The 25,940-nt window shown below is 44.6% G+C and overlaps 1 protein-coding gene across 1 annotated transcript in view; it reads right to left on the reverse strand.

Moving 5' to 3' along the window:
* The window catches only part of cacna1c (calcium channel, voltage-dependent, L type, alpha 1C subunit), a 1,034,505-nt gene that overhangs the window by 430,052 nt on the left and 578,513 nt on the right, over positions 1–25,940 (reverse strand). Inside the window, exon 6 of the mRNA XM_070900503.1 lies at positions 18,727–18,830. Coding sequence (XP_070756604.1) covers positions 18,727–18,830 — 104 coding nt within the window. The remainder of the gene's footprint in view (positions 1–18,726; positions 18,831–25,940) is intronic.

Raw genomic sequence — 25,940 nt, forward strand, 5'->3', positions numbered from 1 at the left:
CGAGGTTGATTTACAATGCAGGTATGACAACTAACGAAATATTGGAACAAGAAGTTCACAGCACTAAACAAGCTGCTACCCCCACACACAGACAAAACCGGGTTAACAGGCTCTCGACAGCAGGCAGAAGCCATCAAGGGCCACAGGAACGGCCGTTCACACCTCATCAACCCACAATGCAAGCAATCAACTACAAACTGAGAGAAGCTCAAGAGAGATCAACCAGACGCAGCTCATTCTTTGGAAACACTTTGAACAATGGAACAGGTCTGTGCTGGAGGTGTGGGGGTGGGCACTTGTCAAGGGGATGTCGATTTCAGCAGGCTGTTTGCAGAAATTGTGAATATACAGGGTATTTGGCCTACATGTGCAAAAAAACAGCAGCTCGGCTGGTATATGAATCGGATGGGTCGGAAAGCGGACCAGAAGATGGTGGGGACAGTACCCGGGACACCGATGTACAGCGGGTCAACACGATCAATGGCCGCTGCTCCAACAACACGACGCCTCCTACAATGATGAGGGTCCTACTCAATGGGATATCTGTCAACATGGAGCTGGATACGGGAGCGAGTCAATCTCTCATGGGCGCTCAACAATTTGAACAACTGTGGCTGCATAAAAGAGACAGACCAAAACTCACAAGGGTCGACACCAAACTAAGGACCTATACCAAAGAAATCGTACCAGTCCATGGCAGCGCCATGCTCTCTGTCACACACAAAGGGCCAGTGAACCGACTTCCCCTGTGGACTGTCCCTGGAGACCCCCCAGCACTGCTGGAGAGAAGCTGGCTGGCAAAACTAAACTGGAAATGGGATGATGTCCATGCCATGTCATTAGAGGAACGGACCTCCTGCTCAACAGTTATAAAGCGATTTGAACATCTCTTTCAGCCAGGTGTGGGCACTTTCAAAGGGGCCAAAGTCAAAATCTACATCACACAGGATGCTAGACCGGTCCATCACAAGGCCAGAGCTGTACCCTATGTGATGAGGGAAAAGATTGAACACGAACTAGACAGGCTTCTGTGGGAAGGCATTATATCCCCTGTGGAATTTAGCGACTGGGCAAGTCCCATCGTCCCAGTCATGAAGCCTGATGGATCCGTACGAATCTGTGGGGACTACAAATCTACCATAAACAGAGTCTCCCTACAGGACCAGTACCCGCTGCCCAGAGCGGAGGACTTATTTGCCTCATTGGCTGGAGGTAAACTTTTCTCAAAATTAGACCTCACATCTGCGTATATGACGCAAGAATTGACTGAGGAATCCAAGCTACTCACCACCATCAACACACATCGAGGCCTTTTCATGTACAATCGATGCCCATTCGGCATCAGGTCGGCAGCTGCCATATTCCAGCGCAACATGGAGAGTCTGCTCAAGTCCATCCCGGGGACGGTTGTATTTCAAGACGACATACTTATCACAGACAGGGACACCGACTCCCATCTCCGTAATTTAGAGGAAGTACTAAAGCGGTTGGATCGGGTAGGCCTACGAGTCAAGAAATCCAAGTGCCTGTTTCTCACACCCGAGGTTGAATTTTTGGGCAGAAGGATTGCCGCTGATGGAATCCGCCCAAAAGAGTCCAAAACAGAAGCAATTCGCCTGGCACCCAGGCCCCGGAATGTCTCAGAACTGCGCGCCTTTCTCGGGCTATTCAATTACTTTGGGAACTTTATGCAGAACTTAAGCACGCTGCTGGAGCCTCTCTATGTGCTACTCAGGAAGAGGTGCGATTGGTTTTGGGGGGACGCCCAGGAACGCGCCTTCAATAAGGCACGCTTCCTTCTGTGCTCCAACAGTGTTTTGACTTTCTTTGACCCAGGTAAAAAGCTAGTTCTCACATGCGATGTGTCAGCATATGGGGTCGGGTGCGTTTTGCAACATGTCAATAGTGCGGGCAAATTACAACCCATAGCTTATGCCACCAGGTCACTTTCGCGGGCGGAGCGCGGGTACAGAATGGTAGAGAAGTAGGCGCTCGCGTGCGTGTACGGTACCAAAAAGATGCACCAATACCTTTTCGGGGCCAAGTTCGCATTAGAAACCGACCACAAGCCCCTCACGTCCCTCCTATTCGAGAGCAAGGCAATAAACGCCAACGCCTCGGCACGAATTCAACGGTGGGCACTCATGCTGGCGTCCTACGACTATACCATAAGGCACAGACCAGGCACAGACAACTGTGCCGACGCGCTCAGCAGGCTACCCCTGGTGACCACGGGAGGGTCTGACGAACAGGACTGTGAGATAGTCATGGCAATCAATGCCTTTGAGTCCACAGGTTCGCCCATGACGGCTCGCCAAATAAGAGCCTGGACGGCCAGCGACCCCACGTTATCCTTAGTAAAAAGATGTGTCCTAACCGGTGACTGGACAGAGGCTTGTGATGCCTGACCCGAGGAATTAAAACCCTTTCACAGACGCATGCATGAGCTATCACTACAAGCAGACTGCCTGATGTGGGGCAGCCGAGTAGTCATGCCTCTGCGAGGCAGAGAGGCATTTGTCTGGGAGCTCCACCGTGAGCACCCGGGGATCGTTCTCATGAAGGCCATAGCCAGATCCCATGTCTGGTGGCCTGGTATTGACGCGGACTTGGAGCTCTGCGTCCGAAGGCGCGCCATTTGTGCCCAACTCAGCAATGCCCCCAGGGAGGCTCCATTGAGCCCCTGGCCCTGGCCTACCAAACCGTGGTCATGGGTGCACGTAGACTATGCGGGCCCATTCATGGGCAAAATGTTCCTCGTAGTTGTAGATGCATTTTCAAAGTGGATCGAATGCACCATTTTAAACTCGAGCACAACCATGTTTGCAACGCACGGAATCCCTGACATATTGGTCAGTGACAATGGTCCGTGCTTCACCAGCGCAGAATTCCAAGACTTTATAATTGACCACAGCATAAATCACGTCAAGACGGCACCATTCAATCCGGCCTCCAACGGCCAGGCGGAGAGAGCAGTGCAAATCATTAAACAAGGCATGCTTAAAATCCAAGGTCCCACGCTGCAGGGTCGCCTGTCGCGACTGCTGCTGGCATACAGATCTCGTCCGCACTCACTGACTGGGAACCCCCCCACGCAACTGTTGATGAAAAGGACTTTAAAAACAAGGCTCCCATTAATCCTCCCAGACATGCACAAAATCATTGAGGCAAAGCGCCGTAAGCTGACTGAGTACCATGACAGAAATTCGAGGGGGAGATGGAATGAGATAGGGGACAAAGTGTTTGTACTAAACTATGGCAGGGGTCCCAAATGGCTTGCAGGGACAGTAACGGGCAAGGAAGGAAACAGGCTACTGGTAGTACAAATGGACAATGGCAAAACCTGCCGGAGGCATAAAGGCCAAGTCAAAAGCAGATTTACCAACAACACTGCGGAACCAAAGGCAGAGTACAATGTGGAACTCGCTCCACACCTGGTGGACAGACAGAGGGAACAACCTGAGGAAAGGGCAATCCCAACAGACAGCCCAGGCGAGTCAACAACAATCACACCAATTGAAACAGGCAGCCCAGGCGAGATACTAGCAACCACACCCAAAGAAAAACAGACACCAAGGCAAACAACTGAACCACAACTCAGACGCTCCACGCGAGAGCGTAGACCACCTGAGAGACTGAACCTATAAAGACAATAAGACCTTGGGGGAGGGTGATGTCATGTATCTTATATTATTATATATAACTGTATCCTAACATGCTATACATGACTGTAATAAGATATGATCTGTAATCACCAGCATACCTTACCACCGGGGGTGAACTTGCAAGAGACAGGTATATAAGGACAGGTCTCAGGCAAGTGCAGCATTCCAGAGCTGTGAAATAAAGGTGCAGGTCCAGAGTGACCTTGACTTCACGACATGCCTCGTGTGAATCTGTACTGAGGGGACAGGACTTTATAGGCGGTGAGCGGGCAAGGCGAGGGGTGGTGAGGCGAGGCCTGAGGTTGGGCAGCGGCGGGACCCCGAGGTCGACAGGATTGGTGGGTCCGGATTCCAGAATATTTTACGGATTCCGGACGATCCTGCCACTGATCGGTCCGGAGTCCGGATTTCGGAACATTCTGGTTTCCAGAACTCTGGATTTCCGACGCTGTACCTGTACTTGAAGTTACAACTGTTTTTTGGGGGCCCAACTGCCCCCCCCAAAAAATCATCCAACTTTCTCCATTTGAATTGTTCATTTTGGCGCTGCCTAGCCTGTTCTTTAGCTTTGGGGGTGGAGCCTAAGATCTGTGCCAAAAAGATTGGGTTGCCAGGGTAACGAGGGACACACTGTGAGCTGAGGCTGGAAAGTGAAACATACAACACATTTTGGCCAGCTCACAGCAACCTGCACAAGCACCTTGCACATTGCAGCAGCATTCCTTCATTAAATTATTGAAGTGTTTATGCCAAAAGTCTATCACACCACCCCCCTCCCTGCCCCCACCGGGTGCCACTTCTAACCCTGGCCGAAAGGCCTCCTGGTGCCAGTGCCCTATGCTGCTCCTAACTCTGGCCGAAAGGCCTCCGGGTGCCGGTTGCCGCTGCTAGCCCTGGCCGAAAGACCTGCACTCTCCTCTCCCCTCTCTGCTGCTGCTGTCTGGGTCGTGGAACTGCATCTGCTGTGCTGATTTTTTTACCTGTGCTGATTTTGTTAACTGCCCAGAAGGTTTTTCCAGAGTGGTTACATATGCTGTCCTAAGAAACATTGGAGTAAATTGGAGCTGGCCAAACTTGCTTAAATGGCCAGAATTGGCGCAGGTGGCAGGTTACGCCCCCAATGAGGTAAAAAAGATCATAGCCTAAAAAAATCATACATAAGTGAATTACACTAGCGCAGAAACTTTGAAGAAACATGGAGATTTTAATTTACTCCAAAAAAAAAATGGTGCAGATAATTGGGGAAATTTGAGCCCCATGTGTCTATATATCCCTCCAGTCCCAAACATCCTTGGATTCCTTCGAACAGGGCAATTTGCCGTACATAGAATATTGTTGAGGAAACTGTAAAAAGGGAAGTGAAAATTTGTTTATCTGACTGCAGGGTAGGAAAATTGATGTTTCCAGATCCAATCTCACAGGAAGTGAAGAAGAAACCAAGGAAATCACATGTAGGCTGGTAAATCCAATTGGTCCCAGACTGAACTGAAATCTAATTCTAACTATGGGTTGTGTGGTAACTTTGATTTGAAATAAAGATTTAGCTGTGATACCCCCCAGATTTTGTAATGTATTTGGTTCATGGGTTCTTTGCTTAAGCATTCATAGCAACTCATTGCTATTAAGAACTAATTGGTTTACTAACAAAGGTTTAACAATCACACTGCACATTACCAGTTCATCCACTCAGCTCCAACTGCATGCCTCATCGTGGATCCCCTAAACCCAACTGACTGGGGTTTTATTGAGTCTTGTGAACATCACATGCCTGGCTAAGCCATTCATAATTCAACAGCTCTACAAACCTTTGAGCATACTCACAGATCATATGAATGTAAGAAATAGGAGCAGGAGTAGGCCATACAGCCCCTCGAGCCTGCTCTGCCATTTAATACGATCATGGCTGATCCGATCATGGACTCAGGTCCACTTCCTTGCCCGCTCCCCATAACCCCTTAATCCTTTATCAGTTAAGAAGCTGTCTATCTCTGTCTTAAATTTAAAATGTCTCGGCTTCCTCAGCTCTCTGAGGCAGCGAACTCCACAGATTTACAACCCTCTGAGAAAAGAAATTCCTCCTCATCTCAGTTTTAAATGGGTGGCCCCTTATTCTAAGATTATTCCCCCAGTTCTAGTCTCCCCTATCAGTGGAAACATCCTTTCTGCATCCACCTTGTCAAGCCACCTCATAATCTTATACGTTTCGATAAGATCACCTCTCATTCTTCTGAATTCCAATGAGTAGAGGCCCAACCTCCTCAACCTTTCCTCATTCGTGAACCCCCTCATCTCCGGAAAGAGTGTGTTGAGTGGTGAAGGAACTAAATGCTTGCTCTCTCAAATGATATCAATTCCACCACTACCCCATTGAAATTGATGAACCTTCAACTCTTTGACCTAGAGGGTTAGTACCCGTTTTTAGATTTGAACTGTAGGCCCAATTCAGAAGTCTTACTTCCAGTCAAGCAAGTGAAATTTGGTGCCAATTTGTTTTGAATTGTGAACCATTTGTCATTTTACATACTACCTTTACAACTAACAGATGAGTTTAAGCCCACGAGTCTGGGCTCAATTCAAACTTAGTCCGAGAGGTTAAAGATTAATTTAACTGTGCCATCCAGTCACCATTTGATTTTAAAAAATAAATCTTTTTTCTATGCTTACTGAATCAACAAGAAGTTGTCACACATAAAATAAGTACCTGAGGTGTCTAGTGAGAAACTTTGAAGCCACACAGCAAGTAAACCTATGGGGAAATATTACAGCTACTGCACAACTGGAGACATGTAGGGAATGATATTAACTCTATCCATTTGGCGGAAGCAGGTTGGTAGGCAGTTAAAATCAATTGGGTGACTTACCTGTTAATGTCTGATAATAAGTCTGATTACCTATCACCTTGTCCTTGCTAACTTCCAGTGGATTCTTGTCCCTCAATGCATTGTATTTAAAATCCATGTTCTTTTTATATAAATTCTTCCACTCTATTTCTGCATACTCTGCACACCATCATCACAGTTGGTCTTTCAACTCTGACCTCCTCCCACCACTCCATGGTAAAGCCCTCAGCCAACTTGGTCCTACTGCCAGGAACTCTCTCCCAACCCTCATCTACCTTGTTAGCTCTCTCCATTTCTCCTCTAAACCTGTCTCTTCAACTATTGTTTTGGTCATCTTCTATTATTGCTTGCTGTCGGTATTAGTTTTTCCTGTGAAGTTCCTTTGGACTGAACGATGCTATATAAATCAGTTGTTATCTTATAGCCTTGTAACATTGTCCAAACCAGATGTTACTGTACAATGTTTCATCAACTCTAAAATGTTTCTATGTGAGAGATATCCTATAACTATTAAAACACAACTCTGGGGATCCCCTGCAAATATTGATACACTTCCAGGTATAGTGGGTAACTACCCAAAAGCCAGGCAGGAAATTGGGCAAGTTTCTTTACAGGTAAACAGTCTAACTCACCTGATTTTCCAATATTCATTGTACTCATTGGTACAGATCCTAGACAATCTTTCTTGATGAGTCCACTATTACTCCCAAGTCTTTTCTACTAATTTAATATCATTCATTTTGTACTCACATCACACATTATTCAGTTTGCAACACTTTGCATTTGTTAGTCATAAATCTGATCTGCTATCTGATTAGCAATTTGCATAATTGCTCATCCAATAACATAACCACTATGCTGCCATACATGGGTACAATAATGTTGTGGTTATGTTACTACACGAGTAATTCAGAGGCCTGGACGAATAAACCAGAGAACCCACTATGCCAGTTAGATCATTTGAATTCAGTTTAAAACAATCTGGAAATAAAAAGTAAAAGTACTATGAAAGTGTTGGATTGTTATAAAAACCTAAATCTGCCATCCCCACCCAGTCTGACCTGATTCCAGTGGTTGACTTTTAACTGTCCCCTGAAGTGTCCTAGCAAGCTATTCAGTTGTATCAAACCATTATCTCGAATCACAAGCCATTTTGCATAAAGTTGTAGAAAATATTAAGTGTACTAAAACTAGAATAAAATACAAAGTAATAATAAAATAAGAATTAAAAAATTATTTTATGCAACAAATGGTATACATATAACACTTAATGGCAAGCTATTGAATTTGGAATTTATTCGTAGCTCCACACAGCCATTAAAGCCGAGGTACAAAAATGATCTGGTTTCCCCTCACTTTTGAGATAAATTCTACATTAAATGACATATCATCTATATCTGCATAAACAAGGCTGACTGGATAATTCAAAGTAAAGGAACCCCAACTGAGTTACAGTCAACTTTTATGATGCCACTTAAACAATAATATTTCAAATTATTAACATTCGGAAATTTCTTCTGGATTACTTTCACAGGAAAATGTCACAAGTGCTAAATGATGTGAATGTTGTCTTCGAATCACATGGATGTTATTTTGGAACTCAAGTTGAACATGACAAAAACCAAATATTGGTATGCACAAAACTTGAGGAAATTGAGATTACTTTAAATGGATCTGGGGTGTGGTGGGAGGGTACTGGTTCACCCAGCAGCCTTTGTAAGGGGGCCATGTTTGATCATTTTAAAAGAGTATTTTTTATTCTACAGGAGTTCAGGTCACAATCCCAGGTAGGGTCTACTTCTGTCCTTTGGCTGGCTTTTATGCCTGATCTCACCGGCAATAATACGCTAAGCCCCTCTGAGGACCAGGAAAGTGGGAACTCCCGATAATGGAGGTTCCCATCCTGGTCCCATTACCACCTTTGTCCATAAGTCTGTTTTGGGGTGGGTGGAAACTCTGCCATAGGCAATAGAGAAAATTCCTGAGGAAAGCCTGGACCCAGTTATGCCAGATCGCAGCCTAATTCATAGCTCTTCTGATGCACTTATACTGGCATTATGGCAGGAGTGCTCTGGAAAGGATTGTAGATTTTCAGCCCCATAGAATTTTACTGCACGGGCAGCCATTCAGCCCATTATGCTTGCGCTGCTTCTCTGAAACACCTATTCAATTAGTCCTCTTCCCATTCCCATTTAAATTTTGCTTTTTCAAATAGTTATTCACTTCTCTTTTAAAAGCAATTATGGATTCTGCTTGCATCACTGTTTCTGGCAAGGCACTCCATGTCATTGCAATACGTTGCATAAAATAAATTCTCCTAACTTCTGCTTCATTTCTTCCTTGGTGATGATCTTAAACACCCTCTAGTTACCATCTCACTAATTAGAAGAAATACTTTTCCTCAGTATCAAAGTCCTTTATAATGTCAAACAACGCAATTGATCTCTTCTCAACCTTCTCTATTCCAGTAATTAGGCCCACCATTTCTGTAGTCTTTCCTCAAAACTAAAGCCTCTCATCCTTGGTATCATCTTAGTGAACCTCTGCCCTCTCCATAGTACTGTATTGACATCTTTCATAAAGAAAGGTATCCAATATTCTAACTGAGGCCGACCAATGATTTTTATAAGTTGAGCATTACCTCTTTGCTTTTGTATTCTATTATAAACCTTAAACCTTGGTCCCCTCCTATTTCTCATCTATATGTTACCCCATGGCAACATCATCTGAAAACACGACGTCAGTTACCACATGTACGCTGATGCCACCCAACTCTATCTCACCACTACTTCTCTTGACCCCTCCATGGTCACTAAATTGTCAGACTGCCTGTCCGGATGAGCAGAAATTTTTTTCCAATTAAATATTGGGAAGATCGAAGCCATTGTCTTTGGACCCCCCCACAAACTGCGTTTTCAAGCCACTGACTCCATCCCACTCCCTAGCATCTGTCTGAAGCTGAACCAGACTGTTCGCAACCGAGGTATCATATTTGACCCTGAAATGAGTTTCCGGCCACATATCTGCAGCATAACTAAAACCGCCTATTTCCACCTATGTAACATTGCCCGTCTCCGCTCATCTGCTACTGAAACCCTCATCCATGCCTTTGTTACCTCTGGTCTTGACTACTCCAATGCACTCCTGGCTGGCACTCCACATCCTTGCAACATGTTGCATAAAATACATTCTCCTAACTTCTGCCTCATTTCTTCCTTGGTGATGATCTTAAACATCCTCTAGTTACCATCTCACTAATTAGAAAAAATACTTTTCCTCAGTATGAAAGTCCTTTATAATGTCGAACAACTCAATTATGAAGGGGAAGTCATGTTTGCCAAATTTGCAGGAGTTCTTTGAGGATGTAACGAACAGGGTGGATAAAGGGGAACCAGTGGATGTGGTGTATTTGGACTTTCAGAAGGCATTTGACAAGGTGCCACATAAAAGGTTACTGCACAAGATAAAAGTTCACGGGGTTGGGGGTAATATATTATTATGGATAGAGGATTGGCTAGCTAACAGAGAACAGAGAGTCGTGATGAATGGTTCATTCTCTGGTTGGCAACCGTAACTAGTGGGGTGCCGCAGGGATGAGTGTTGGGACCCCAACTATTTACAATCTATATTAACGACTTGGAAGAAGGGACTGAATGTAACGTAGCCAAGTTTGCTGACGATACATTGCTTTTCCTCCCATCTTTGTATGAGGAAGACACAAAAAATCTCAAAAGGACATAAGACAGGCTAAGTGAACAGGCAAAAATTTGGCAGATGGAGTATAATATTGGAACGTGTGAGGTCATGCACTTTGGCAGAAAAAAAAGAGCAAGTTATTATTTAAATGGAGAAAGATTGCAAGGTGCCGCAGTACAGTGGGACCTGGGGGTACTTGTGCATGAAACACAAAAGGTTAGCATACAGGTACAGCAAGTGATCAGGAAGGCCAATGGTAGCTTGGCCTTTATTGCAAAGGGGATGGAGTATAAAAGCAGGGAAATCTTGCTACAGCTGTATAAGATATTGGTGAGGCCACACCTGGAATACTGCATGCAGTTTTGGTTTCCATATTTATGAAAGGATATACTTGCTTTGGAGGTAGTTCAGAGAAGGATCACTAGGTTGATTCCGGGGATAAGGGAGTTGACTTATGAGGAAAGGTTGAGTAGGTTGGGCCTCTACTCATTGGAATTCAGAAGAATGGGAGGTGATCTTATCGAAATGTATAAGATTATGAGGGGGCTTGACAAGGTGGATGCAAAGAGGATGTTTCCACTGACGGGGGAGACTAGAATTAGAGGGCATGATCTTAGAATAAGCATGTTATGTATGTAAATCTGTAATTAACATGTCTAACCACCAGAGGGCTTAACCCCTGGAGCCCCAAGGGATTGCACAATCCCTTGGGAGCACCTGTATATAAGGAGGTCTCACAGGCTGGAGAGGCACACTGAGATTTGCAATAAAGGACTACAGTCACACTTACTTTGAGCTTGCCTATCTAGTCTGACTCTTTATCCAAGACATAACAACTGTCGATGAGATACAGATAACGAACCCCAACGCAACAATGCAGAGAACTGTGGGCATCCTGGAGAAATTTTCGGAGGGAGATGATTGGGAAACCTTCGTGGAGTAACCTGACCAATACTTCATGGCCAATGAGCTGGAAGGAGAAGTGAACACTGCCAAACGAAGGGCGATCCTCCTCACCGTTTGCGGGGCATCAACGTAAGGCCTCATGAAAGACCTGCTCGCTCCAGAAGAACCCACAGACAAGTCGTAGGATGAGTTGTGCACACTGGTCCAGGAGCATCTAAACCCGAAGGAAAGCATTCTGATGGCGAGGTATTGGTTCTACACGTACAAGAGGTCTGAAGGCCAGGAAGTGGCGAGCAATGTCGCCGAGCTAAGGTACCTTGCAGGACACTGCAAATTTGAAGGACACTTGAAGCATATGCTCAGGAACTTCTTTGTACTTGGCATTGGCCATGAAGTAATACTTCGCAAACTTTTAACTGTAGAGACCCCAACCTTGAGTAAAGCCATAGCGATAACCCAGGCGTTTATCTCCACCACTGACAATACCAAACAAATTTCCCAGCACACTAGTGCTGCTGCAAGTACTGTGAACAAAATAATGTTGTTTTTGAATCGAAATGTACATGGCAGGACTTACACGCCTGTAGCCGCACATCCGCAAATGACTCAGAGTCCGCCATCAAGGGTGGTGACTACAAGGCAATTAACATCTTGTTGGCACTGCGGGGGTGATCATCGATTCCATTCATGCCACTTCAAAGGATATGTTTGCAAGGGCTGTGGAACAATGGGACACCTCCAATGTATGTGCAGGCGAGCTGCAAACCCTGCTAAATCCTGCAAACCACCAGGTTTCAGAGGAGGACAGATCCACGGTGGATCATGACGAACCAGCGCCTCAGACCGAGGAGGCAGAGGTATATGGGGTGCACACATTTGCCACAAAGTGTCCCCTGATAATACTGAAGGTTGAATTAAATGGACTCCCGTTGTCCATGGAGCTGAACATGGGCGCAAACCAGTCCATAATGAGTAAAAAGACTTTCGATAAGTTGTGGTGCAACAAGGCTTCAATGCCAGTCCTGACTCCCATTCGTACCAAACTTAGAACGTACACAAAGGAAGTGAATCCCGTAATTGGCAGTGCGACCGTAAAGATCTCCTACGATGGAGCGATGCATGATTTACCACTCTGGGTGGTACCAGGCGATGACCCCACGCTGTTTGGCAGGAGCTGGCTGAGAAAGATATGCTGGAACTGGGACGACATCTGAGCGTTTTCGTCCGTCGACAACACCTCATGTGCCCAGGTCCTAAGCAAGTTCCCCTCGCTATTCAAACCAGGCATCGGGAAGTTCCAAGGAGCAAAAGTGCAGATCCATTTGATTCTGGGGGCGCGACCCATATATCACAAGGCGAGAGCGGTACCTTACATGATGAGAGAGAGGGCGGAGATCGAGCTGATAGGCTGCAATGAGAGGGCATTATTTCGCTGATCAAATTCAATGAGTGGGCCAATTCAATTGTTCCAGTCCTCAAGGGAGACGGCACCATCAGAACCTGTGGTGATTACAAAGTTACTATCAATCGTTTCTCGCTGCAGGATCAAAACCCGCTTCCAAAGGCAGACGACCTATTTGCAACGCTGGCGGGAGGGAAAACGTTCACGAAGCTGGACTTGACCTCAGCCTACATGACGCAGGAGCTGGAGGAATCTTCGAAAGGCCTCACTTGTATCAACATGCACAAAGGTCTTTTCGTTTACAACAGATGCCCATTTGGGATTCAATCGGCCGTGGCGATATTCCCGAGGGACATGGAAAGCTTGCTGAAGTCGGTCCCGCGCACCGTGGTCTTCCAGGACGACATCTTGTTTACAGGTCGGGACACCGTCGAGCACCTGCAGAACCTGGAGGAGGTTCTTAGTCAGCTTAATCATGTGGGGCTCAGGCTAAAACGCTCGAAGTACATTTTCCTAGGCACCTGAAGTGGAATTCCTGGGGAGAAGAATCACGGCGAACAGCATCAGGCTCACCGATTCGAAGACGGAGGCAATCAAGAACGCACCGAGACCACAGAACGTGACGGAGCTGCGGTCATTTCTAGGACTCCTGAACTATTTTGGTAACTTCTTACCGGGTCTTAGCACATTCTTAGAACCCCTGCACTCTTTACTGCTTAAGGGAGATGAATGGGTATGGGGTAAAAGCTAAGAAAATGCCTTTGAGAAAGCTCGGAAGCTGTTATGTTCAAACAAATTGCTTGTGTTGTATGATCCATGTAAACTAGCATGTGATGCGTTGTAGTATGGGGTCGGGTGTGTATTGCAACAAGCTAATGAATTTGGGAAATTGCAACCTGTTGCTTATGCATCCAGAAGTCTGTCTAAGGCCGAGAGGGCCTACAGTATGATTGAAAAAGAAGCGTTAGCGTGTGTTTATGGGGTAAAGAAAATGCATCAATATCTGTTCGGGCTCAAATTTGAATTGGAAACCAACCATAAACCGCTTATAGCCCTCTTTTCTGAAAATAAGGGGATAAATATGAATGCATCGGCCCGCATCCAGAGATGGGCGCTCACGTTGTCCACATACAACTACGCCATCCGCCACAGGCCAGGCACAGAAAACTGTGCCAATGCGTTCAGTTGGCTGCCATTGCCCACCACGGCAGTGGAAATGGCACAGCCCACAGATTTAGTTATGATAATGGAAGCATTCGAGAGTGAGCAAACATCTGTTACGGCCGGATAGATTAGAACCTGGACGAGCCAGGACCCCTTACTGTCCTTAGTAAAAAATTGTGTGCTCCACGGGAGTTAGTCTAGTATCCCATTAGAGATGCAGGAAGAAATAAAGATGAAATGTCTATACAAGCAGACTGCCTCCTATAGGGTAATCGGGTAGTTGTATCAAAAAAGGGCAGGGACACTTTCGTTAGTGATCTCCACAGTACGCATCCAGGCATTGTAATGATGAAAGCGATAGCCAGATCCCACGTGTGGTGGCCCGGTATCGATGCAGACTTAGAGTCCTGCGGGTACAAATGTAATACATGTTCCCAGTTAAGCAATGCACCCAGGGAGGCACCACTAAGTTTATGGTCTTGACCCTCCAAACTGTGGTCTAGGGTACATGTCAACTATGCAGGCCCATTCTTGGGAAAAATGTTTTTAGTGATTGTAGATGCGTACTCCAAATGGATTAAATGTTTGATAATGTCGGCAAGCACGTCCGCTGCCACCATTGAAAGCCTACGGGCCGTGATTGCCACGCACGGCCTGCCTGATGTCCTTGTAAGTGACAATGGGTCGTGCTTTACCAGTGCTGAGTTCAAGGAATTCATAACCCGCAATGGGGTCAAACATGTCACGTCTGCCCCTTTCAAGCCAACGTCCAATGGTCAGGCAGAACGAGCAGTTCAAACAATCAAGCAGAGCTTGAAAAGGGTAACAGAAGGCTCACTGCAGGCTCACTTATCCCGAGTCCTGCTTAGTTACCGCACAATACCCAACTCGCTCACCGGGGCCCCTCCCACTGACCTGCTCATGAAAAGGGCACTTAAGACAAGGCTCTCGTTAGTCCACCTTGATCTACACGAACAGATAGAGAACAGGCGGCTTCAACAGAATACATATCATGATCGCGCAAATATGTCACGCGAAATTGAAGTAAATGATCCTGTATTTGTATTGAACTATGACAAGGTCCCAAGTGGATTGCTGGCACTGTTTTGGCCAAAGAGGGGAGTAAGGTGTTTGTGGTCAAACTCGTAAATAGACTCACCTGCAGAAAACACTTGGACCAAACCAAACTCAGATTTACGGACTATCCAGAACAACCCACAATAGACTCTACCTTTCTCGACCCTCCAACACACACAAAAGTGGCAACCGACCCAGTGGTTGACCACGAAGCAGAACCCATCACCCGTAGGAGCCCAGCAAGGCTCACCACCCCCAGCAGTCCAGCAACAAACAACTCACCAACACCAACATTTGCAACGAGACAATCAACCAGGGAAAGGAAGGCCCCAGATCGACTCACATTGTAAATTGTTGGACTATTGACTTTGGGGGGGGGGGGGGAGGGGTGGAGGAGTATTGTTATGTATGTAAACCAGTAATTACCATGTCTAACCACCAGAGGGCTTATCCCCTGGAGTCCCAAGGGATCCCACAATCCCTTGGGAGCGCCTTATATAAGGAGGCCTCACAGGCTGGAGAGGCACTGAGATCTGCAATAAAGGACTACGGTCACACTTACTTTGAGCTTGCAATATCGAGTCTGACTCTTTAGCCAAGACATAACAAAGGGGCCGCCCATTTAAAACAGAGATGAGGAGAAATTTCTTCTCTCGAAGGGTTGTAAATCTGTGGAATTCGCTGCCTCAGAGAGCTGTGGAAGCTGGGATATTAAATAAATTTAAGACAGAAATAGACAGTTTCTTATACGATAGGGGATAAGGTGTTATGGGAATGGGCGGGGAAGTGGAGCCAAGTCCATGATCAGATCAGCCATGATCTCACTGAATGGCGGAGCAGGCTTGAGGGGCTGTATGGCTTACTCCTATTTCTTATGTTCTTATGTTCTTATTCTACCCTTCGTAAACTTGAGGTCATCCAAAACTTGGCAGCTCGTGTCCGAACTCGCACCAAGTCCCGTTCACCCATGATCCCTGCGCTCGCTGATCTACATTGGCTCCCGGTTAAGCAACGCCTCGATTTCAAAATTCTCATCTTTGTTTACAATTCCCTCCATGCCATGCCCCTCCCCATTTCTGTAATCTCCTTTAGCCTCACAAACCCCCAAAATGTCTGTGCTCCTCAAATTCTGCCCTCTTGAGTATCCCTGATTATAACTGCTCAACCATTGGTGGCTGTTCCTTCAATTGCCTAGCCCCCAAGTTCTGGAACTCCCTCCCTAAACCTTTCCACCTCACTACCTCTCTTTCCTCCTTCAACACACTCCTTAAAACCTACCTCTTTGACCAAGCTTTTGGTCATCTGCCATAATTTCTTCTTATGTGGCTTGGTGTCAAATTTATTTGTTTTGTCTTATAACACACCGGTAAAGCGCCTTGGGACATTTTACTATGTTAAAGGTGCTATTTAAATACAAGTTGGAATTGTTGTTGTTAAGATCCCATATGCTTTTTTCCCTCCCACAGCTTTATCCACTTGTCCACCCACTTTTAACGATCTGGGTATCTGAACCTCTAAAAGTCTCTCTGCTCCTCTAAAATGTTCCCATTTATTATATATTTACTCTTTGTATTCTTCCTCCCAAAATATATTACCTCACATTTTCCTGCATTAAATTTCATCTAGAAGGTATCTGTTCAAACTACTGACCTGTCTGATTTCCTGAAGTTGCTTAGTCCCCTTCACAGTTGACATGTTCCCTATTTGTGTATCATCTGCAAGTTTTGAAGTTGGGCCCCCTATACCCAAAACCAGATTATTTATATAGAATCATAGAACAGTACAGCACAGAAGGAGGCAATTCAGCCCATCAAGTCTGCACCGGCTCTTTCGAAGAACATTGCAGTTAGTTAAGGAGGGATATTCTTGCATTGGAGGCTGTTCATAGAAGGTTCACTAGGTTGATTCTTGAGATGAAGGGGTTGACTTATTAAGAAAGGTTGAGCAAGTTGGACCTATACTCATTGGAGTTTAGAAGAATAAGAGACGATCTTATTGAAATATATAAGATAATGAGGGAGCTCAACAATGTAGATGCAGAGAGGATATTTCCACTCATAGGGGAAACTAAAACTAGGGGTCATAATCTTAGAATAAGGGGCCAGCCATTTAAAACTGAGATGAAAAGAAATTTCTTCTCTCAGAGGGTCGTAAATCTGTGGAATTCTCTGCCGCAGAGAGCTGTGGAGGCTGGGTCATTGAATATATTTAAGGTGGAGATAGACAGATTTTTGAACGATAAGGGAGTTAAGGGTTATGGGGAGTGGGCAGGGAAGTGGAGCTGAGCCCAAGATCAGATCAGCCATGATCTTATTAAATGGCGGAGCAGGCTCGAGCGGCCAATGGCCTACTTCTGCTCCTTTTTCTTATGTTCTTAGTCCACTTCCACGCTCTTTCCCATATTCCTACAATTTTTTCCCCTTCAAGTCTTTATCCAATTCTCCTTTGAAAGCTACTGAATTTGTCTCCATCACCCAATCAGGCAGTCCATTACAAATTCTAACCACTCATTATGTAAAAAAAGTTTTTCCTCATGTGGCCTCTGATTCTTTTGCCAATCACCTTAAATCTGTGCTCGCTGGATATCGACCCTTCAGCCATTGGAAACAATTTCTCTTTATTTACTCTATCTTCCTAAAGTGTGGTGCTCAGATTTGGACACAATACTCCAGCTGGGGCTGAAATAGTGTTTTATATAAGTTTAGCTGAATTTCCTGGCTTTTGTACTCTATGTCTCTATTTATAAAGCCCAGGATCCTATATGCTTTACTAACTACTTTGTTAACCTGTCCTGCCTGTCAAAGATTTGTGCAAAAATACCTCCTGGTCTCTTTGTTCTTGTACCCCCTTTAAAATTGTATCATTTAGCTTGTATTGTCTCTCCTCATTCTTCCTACCAAAATGTTTCACCACACACTTTTTTGTGCTGAATTTCATCTGCTATGTGTCTGCCGCTTCCTCCAGCCTGCATTGTCTTCTTGAAGTCTATTACCATCTTCCTCACTTTAAGTTCCAAGTTTCATGTCATCTGCAAATTTTGAAATTGTGCCCTGCATCCTCAAGTCCAAGTCATTCATGTATATCATATTATGTACTGAAGAATGCAATTTTCCCAAAACTGATAACAGGGGATACTCACCGTTATCCCTTGCCACCATGGTTTATGCTTTAAAAGTGCTAATTTGAAGCAACTTGAGATCAGATGTCGATATATCATGATGTCACATCAGAGTCCTGCTTCAATATCATAATGAACTGAGTGGGTTGCCCAGAGGTGATCAGCCCCAATCATGATAACAATGGAGCAGAACTTGGGGATGCTTGTGTCTCCTGTCTTTGTAACATTTATGATTATAGTGTAATTAATTAGGAAACACTTCTCCATTAACTCTAAAAGGATAATTAGGGAGAAAAAAATAGAAAATTATGTTTTAACTGCTATAGTCACTTCTTGTTTTCAATAATGTGACTGAGAATCTCATTTGGCATTAACATGAGTACATGATTTTGTTATCAGAGGAACAGGCAATACAGGGATCACAACAAAATAGAAATAAACATTAAAAAAAAATAGAAAACAGTATTGCAATGCTGATTACCAGTTGAGCACATCGAGTACCAAGTTAAGCACAAAAAATGAGCCTATGATGATAAGATTAACAAAATAGATCCATGCTACTGATTCCCTATAGCATAATTTACCTGGAAAATGGAATGATAATTAGTGAGTTTTACTTAGCATCTGAGCACAGCAAGGCTGCATGGGGATTATCACCAGCACATGAACCATCCTGACAACTTCCATTTAGTAGTTACAATTTCCATCTCAGCCAAAGCCTAAAATTATATAGGTCTCATTTATTTCTACTTGCTGATGATGAGGAGAAATGTGGCATGGCACCTTGCCTGGGTAGGGTGTAGGGAAGAAAATAGGTAATGGGAAGGGGTGAGTGAAGATACCAAATTTACAGCTTACCCGCTTAACACACCAAGAACCAGATTTAGAACGAAAAAGGATCCAAAGATGACCAGACTCACAAAATAGACCCAAGGTAACTCATAGCCCATGGCATCCTGCATCTGAAAAGATGAAGGAAGGTTAACAGAGAGAAAAAGTTAGCAGATCAAAAGCTTAAGGAAGGATGGGATTAAAGACTCATGGATCATAGATACTGTGCTTTTAGACTTGCACTGACATTTAAAGACATGCATATCTCAGATACAGATTAAGAAAATAATATAACTCCATGCAAATCATAGCCTTTAGTTTAACAAATATGCTCCGACCATTATGTAACAGTCCTCTACTTATGCTTATCATACTATTTATATGGTGCCTTATCTTGTAGAAACAGTTCAAATGTGATTCACACAATGAATTACTTTTCGAAATATAATGATTATTGTTATATAAACAACTAAAAATATTAGTATTCTGGAGCCAAAGACCTCTCTGATCATATAATGTATCATGCAGGTCTTCTAAGAATCTTTTCTTCCTCTGAGCCCATTGTCCTCTACTCCCCATTGAATCACAACTCTGTTTCTTTTGGTTTTCAATGTTTCAGTTTAGTGGCAATCTACTGCATAAGTTCCCAATTTTTCAGCACGAAGAAGTTATTAAAGTTCCATTTTCAGATTGATTAGTTCATAAACCATATAATTAAAAAATTTGCAATATACTATAAAAGGGCTGGGGAAATATTTACACATACTGTTAGATTTTATGGAGTAATCTTTCACTAGAAATCTTTACACAAAAAGTTGAAAAACACTTCAATTTTTCTTTAGCATCTGCCTCAGTCTTTAATTGTTCTTGTTTAACAGATTAAACGAATACACTGAACAACATAAGCTGGTAATTACTATCATAAAAAATATATTAATGTGTGTATATTGAATTAAACATCAAGTAAAAAATACAACATTTAAAAAATCTGTACAACTGTGAAGATAAAAAGATTAGTGAAGACTAATGTAGGTCCCTTGCAGTCAGAATTAGGTGAATTCATAATGGGGAACAAGGAAATGGCAGACCAATTGAACAAATACTTTGGTTCTGTCTTCACTAAAGAAGACACAAATAACCTCCCGAAAATACTAGGGGACCGAGGGTCTAGCAAGAAGGAGGAACTGAGGGAAATCCTTATTAGTCAGAAAATGGTGTTAGGGAAACTGATGGGACTCAAGGCCGATAAATCCCCAGTCTGCATCCCAGAGTACTAAAGGAAGTGGCCCTAGAAATAGTAGATGCATTGGTGGTCATTTTCCAAAATTCCATGGACTCTGGATCAGTACCTATGGATTGGAGGGTAGCTAATGTAAACCCACTTTTTAAAAAAGGAGGGAGAGAGAAAACAGGGAATTATAGACTGGTTAGCCTGACATCGGTGGTGGGGAAAATGCTGGAATCAATTATTAAAGATGTAATAGCAGCACATTTGGAAAGCAGTAACAGGATCGGTCCAAGTCAGCATGGATTTATGAAAGGGAAATCATGCTTGACAAACCTTCTAGAGTTTTTTGAGGATGTAACTAATAGAGTGGATAAGGGAGAACCAGTGGATGTGGTGTATTTGGACTTTCAAAAGACTTTTGACAAGGTCCCACACAAGAGATTAGTGTGCAAAATTAAGGCACATGGTATTGGGGTAATGTATTGATGTGGCTAGAAAACTGGTTGGCAGACAGGAATCAAAGAGTGGGAATAAATGGGTCCTTTTCAAAATGGCAGGCAGTGACTAGTAGGGTGCCGCAAGGTTCAGTGCTGGGACCCCAGCTATTTACAATATACATTAATGATTTAGACGAAGGAATTGAATGTAATATCTCCAAGTTTGCAGATGACACTAAACTGGGTGGCAGGGTGAACTGTGAGGAGGATGCTAAGAGGCTGCAGGGTGACCTGGACACGATAGGTGAATGGGCAAATGCATGGCAGATGCAGTATAATGTGGATAAATGTGAGGTTATCCACTTTTGATGGCAAAAACACGAAGGCAGATTATTATCTGAATGGTAACAGATTAGGAAAAGGGGAGGTGCAACAAGACCTGGGTGTCATGGTACATCAGTCACTGAAGGTAGGCATGCAGGTACAGCAGGCAGTAAAGAAAGCAAATGGCATGCTGGCCTTCATAGCGAGAGGATTTGAGTATAGGAGCAGGGAGGTGTTACTGCAATTGGACAGGCCTTTGGTGAGACCACACCTTGAGTATTGTGTGCAGTTTTGGTCTCCTAATCTGAGGAAGGACGTGCTTGCTATTGAGGGAGTGCAACGAAGGTTCATCAGACTAATTCCCGGGATGGCAGGACTGACATATGAAGAAAGAATGGATCAGCTAGGCTTATACTCACTGGAATTTAGAAGAATGAGAGGGGAGCCCATAGAAACATATAAAATTATGACGGGACTGGACAGGTTAGATGCAGGAAGAATGTTCCCAATGTTGGGGAAGTCCAGAACCAGGGGTCACAATCTAAGGATAAGGGGTAAGACATATAGGACCGAGATGAGGAGAAACTTTTCCACCCAGAGAGTGGTGAACCTGTGGAATTCTCTACCACAGAAAGTTGTTGAGTCCAGTTCATTGGATATATTCAAGAGGGAGTTAGATGTGGCCCTTACGGCTAAGGGGATCAGGGGGTATGGAGAGAAGGCGGGAGTGGGGTAGTGAAGTTGCATGATCAGCCATGATCATATTGAATGGCAGTGCAGGCTCAAAGGACCGAATGACCTGCTCCTGCACCTATTTTCTATGTTTATATGTATGTTTCTGTGATCTCATCTTATTTTACAATAGGAAATCAGTGGATATATTGATGGCTAAAGTGACCAAATTTAGAAAACTAACGGAGTACAGATGCTCACTTTTATATAACGTGTTTGTTTTACAAAAGGATAGATATACATATTCATGGTTTATTTTTGATAAGAATTTTAAGTCTAGATTATTGCAATTTCTTTTGCATTTTCTTTATATAAGTATTTTTTCTTTGAGTTTACTTTTTTCTCTCTTCCTTTAGCCTAGCTTATAGCCTAAAGTGCAATGTGAGAGTCAATCGGATAGATAGAAGACTTGCAACTAGGATTCTGCTTGTGGTGCTGTGCAACCATACACCAGATCAGTTCTTTTTGTGGTATATGCAGTTCTCTTAAAAACATGATTTGTTTCTTTTTTTCCGACAAAGTACCTAATGACTTGCTCGCATAGAAGTTTTTCTGGTGTATTAGTAATTTAGGTAACACTTAAAAATTAAACCTTACAGCTTCAAAAGTAATTGAAGATGTATTACATGTAAACAATGTAAAACACATTTTAAAAGAGACAAGAAAAGTACACAGAGCTATGGAATGCCACAGTGAATGGAAAATCTATTGGGCTAAAACTTAACAGAGGACACCACAAACCCTTCATGAGGTGCCTTAACCTCCATTCTCAGAACAGCATAAGAACATAAGAACATAAGAAATAGGAGCAGGAGTAGGCCATTTGGCCCCTCGAGCCTGCTCCACCATTTAATAAGACCATGGCTGATGTGATCATGGACTCAGTTCCACTTCCCTGCCCGCTCCCCATAACCCTTTACTTCCTTATCGCTCAAAAATCTGTCTATCTCCACCTTAAATATATTCAATGACGCAGCTCTCTGCGGCAGAGAATTCCACAGATTTACGACCCTCAGAGAAGAAACTTCTCATCATCTCAGTTTTAAATGGACGGCCCCTTATTCTAAGACTATGACCCCTAGTTTTAGTTTCCCCCATGAGTGGAAATATCCTCTTTGCATCCACCTTGTCGAACCCCTCATTATCTTATAAGTTTCAATAAGATCACTTCTCATTCTTCTGAACTCCAATGTCTATAGGCCCAACCTACTCAACCTATCCTCATAAGTCAACCCCCTATCTCCGGAAACAACCTAATGAACCTTCTCTGAACAGCTTCCAATGCAAGTATATCCTTCCTTAAATACGGAGACCAAAACAGTACGCAGTACTCTAGGTGTGGCCTCACCAATACTCTGTACAGTTGTAGCAGGACTTCTCTGCTTTTATACTCCATCCCCCTTGCAATAAAGGCCAACATTCCATTTGCCGTCCTGATTACTTGCTGTATCTGCATACTAACCTTTTGTGTTTCATGCACAAAGACCCCCAGGTCTCTCTGTACTGCAGCATTTTACAATTTTTCTCCATTTAAATTATAATTTGCTTTTCTATTATTTCTGCCATTGGTAACTTCACATTTTCCCACATTATACTCCATCTGCCAAATTTTTGCCCACTCACTTAGCCTGTCTATATCCCTTTGCAGATTTTTTGTGTCCTACCCATCTTTGTATCATCAGCAAACTTGGCTACATTACACTCGATCCCTTCATCCAAGTTATTAATATAGATTGTAAATATTTGAGGACCCAGCACTGACACCTGCAGCACACTAGTCACTGTTTGCCAACCGGAAAATGACCCATTTATCCCGACTCTATTTTCTGTTAGTTAGCCAATCCTCTATCCATGCTAATATATTACCCCAAACCCCGTAAGTTTTTATCTTGGACAGTAACCTCTTATGTTGTGTCATGTATTCAACCAGCATTGTAACCCATGTATAAACTGACCTAAGTTGTACACCGTGAGAACACTGACCACTAGGTGCGAGACACTCCTAACCTGGACCTTCAGGTATAAAAGGGGAAGCTCCACCCACCTCATCACTTGAGTGCTAAGGAATAAAGGACAGGTCAGACTGACCTTCTCTCAACAGGCGGTCCAATTCGCCTTCTATCTTTTCCCGCATCACGTAATGCCCCGCTCTGGCCTTGTGGTGTACTGGTCTGGCATCCAAGTTTATGTGAATCACTACCTTGGCCCCCGTGAAAGTGCCAATGCCGGGTTGAAATAATTAGTCAAATTTGTCCAGGACCTGTGAGCATGATACTCGCTCCACAGAGGAAATTGCATTTCCAGTTCATGACAGCAAGCCAACTCCTCCCCAGTAGTGCGGGACCGTCCCCTGGGACAATCCAGAGTGGCAACCTGCTCTCCGAATCTTTGTGGGTCACGACTACCGTGGCGCTGCCTAGCACCGGAATGATCTGCTTTGTGTAAGTCCGTAGCTGTGCGTCAATTGGCGATAATTTTGGCCTCCTGGCCTTGGATGCCCACAACTTTTCGAACTGTTTGATACCCATCAGGGACTGGCTGGCACTCGTGTCTAACTCCATTGATACTGGGATGCCATTGAGGAGCACTTTCATCATTATCGGTGGCGTCCTGGTGTATGAACTGTATACGTGCTCCACATGAACTCGCTGAACTTCAGCTCCCAGCGATTTCCCCCAGTGTCCATTTCTGCAATTTCTGCAGGTATTTTGCTCATCTCTGCAAACTCCGGCTGAATGTATGCCTCCACGCCTCTAGCATGAGTTGCGGTTTGAAACAAAAGGTCCCTTGCCAGTCGATCGTCCCTGACTGCCCCTGTTATTGTCCTTGAGTGCACCATTAACAGGTGTTGATGGCCCTATTACTGGCCGCATTGTCCCTTGCAATGGCGTGAATCGCTGTTCAGCTTGCCATTATCTCTGTCGAACTCCCCCTCTGGGTTCGACTACATGTTGGGGCATGCCTGACTGCCCTTGTCTGCCTGGAGAACTGTGTGCTGCTTTAACAATGTTGAATCTCTGTCCCAACCATTCCTTAACACAGTACCTCTCATCTGTTCTGCTAGTGGCCATGCTCGCGTGGTTTAAACAAAAGGCATCATCTCGCCAGTCGAATTCAGTAACTGGGCGAGCCCGACTGTGCCGGTGCTCAAGGCGGATGGGTCGGTCAGGATATGTGGCGATTACAAGGCCACCATCAATCGGGTGTCACTCCAAGACCAGTACCCGCTACCGAGATCGGAGGACCTCTTTGCGACGCTATCCGGTGGCAAACTTTTTTCAAAATTGGACCTGACCACAGCTTACATGACCCAGGAGCTGGCGAGTGAGTCGAAGAAGCTGACCACCATCACGACACACAAGGGGTTGTTTGAGTACAACAGATGTCCGTTCGGGATTCGCTCGGCCGCCGCGATCTTCCAACGAAATATGGAAAGCCTCCTCAAGTCGATTCCAGGGACGGTGGTTTTTCAGGATGACATCCTCATTACGGGTTACGATACTGAAGAACACCTCCACAACCTGGAGGAGGTGCTACGCAGACTGGACCGGGTAGGTCTGCGACTGAAAAAGGCGAAGTGCGTCTTCCTAGCTCCAGAGGTAGAATTCCTGGGGATGAGGGTAGCAGCAGACGGGATCAGCCCTACTGCATCCAAGATGGAAGCGATCCAGAGAGCACCCAGACCCCGTAACACGACGGAGCTGCGTTCGTTCCTGGGGCTCCTGAACTATTTTGGTAACTTTCTTCCCACATTGAGCACACTGCTAGAGCTGCTACACGTGCTCCTACGCAAAGGTCGTGAATGGGTCTGGGGGGACAGCCAGGAAAGGGCTTTTAATAGAGCACGCAATTTGTTATGTTCCAACAATCTGTTAACGCTATATGACCCATGTAAGAAACTTGTGTTAACGTGCGATGCGTCGTCCTATGGTGTCGGGTATGTGTTGCAGCATGTCAATGCCAAGGGTCAGTTACAGCCGATAGCTTATGCCTCCAGGAGTCTGTCCCAGGCAGAAAGGGGCTACGGGATGGTAGAAAAGGAGGCGCTCGCATGTGTATATGCGGTAAAGAAAATGCACCAGTACCTGTTTGGCAGGAAATTTGAGCTGGAGACAGATCACAAACCCCTAACGTCCCTTTTGGCCGACAACAAGGCCATAAATGCAAACGCATCAGCCCGCATACAGAGGTGGGCACTCACGTTAGCTGCCTATGACTACACAATTCGGCACAGACCGGGCACCGAAAACTGCGCCGATGCACTCAGCAGGTTCCCACTAGCCACCACTGAGGGGGCTACCGAGCATGGTGCTGAGATGGTCATGGCTGTTGAAGCTTTCGGAAGTGAAGGCTCACCCGTGACAGCCCGTCAGATTAAAGTCTGGACAAATAGAGACCCGCTATTGTCTCTAGTCAAGAAATGTGTCCTGAATGGGGACTGGGCAGCCATGTACAGGGCATGCCCTGAGAAATTTAAACCATTTCACAAGCGCAAGGATGAACTCTCGATTCAGGCCGAT

Source organism: Pristiophorus japonicus, chromosome 15, assembly GCF_044704955.1.
Source record: "Pristiophorus japonicus isolate sPriJap1 chromosome 15, sPriJap1.hap1, whole genome shotgun sequence".
Lineage (NCBI taxonomy): Eukaryota > Metazoa > Chordata > Chondrichthyes > Pristiophoridae > Pristiophorus > Pristiophorus japonicus.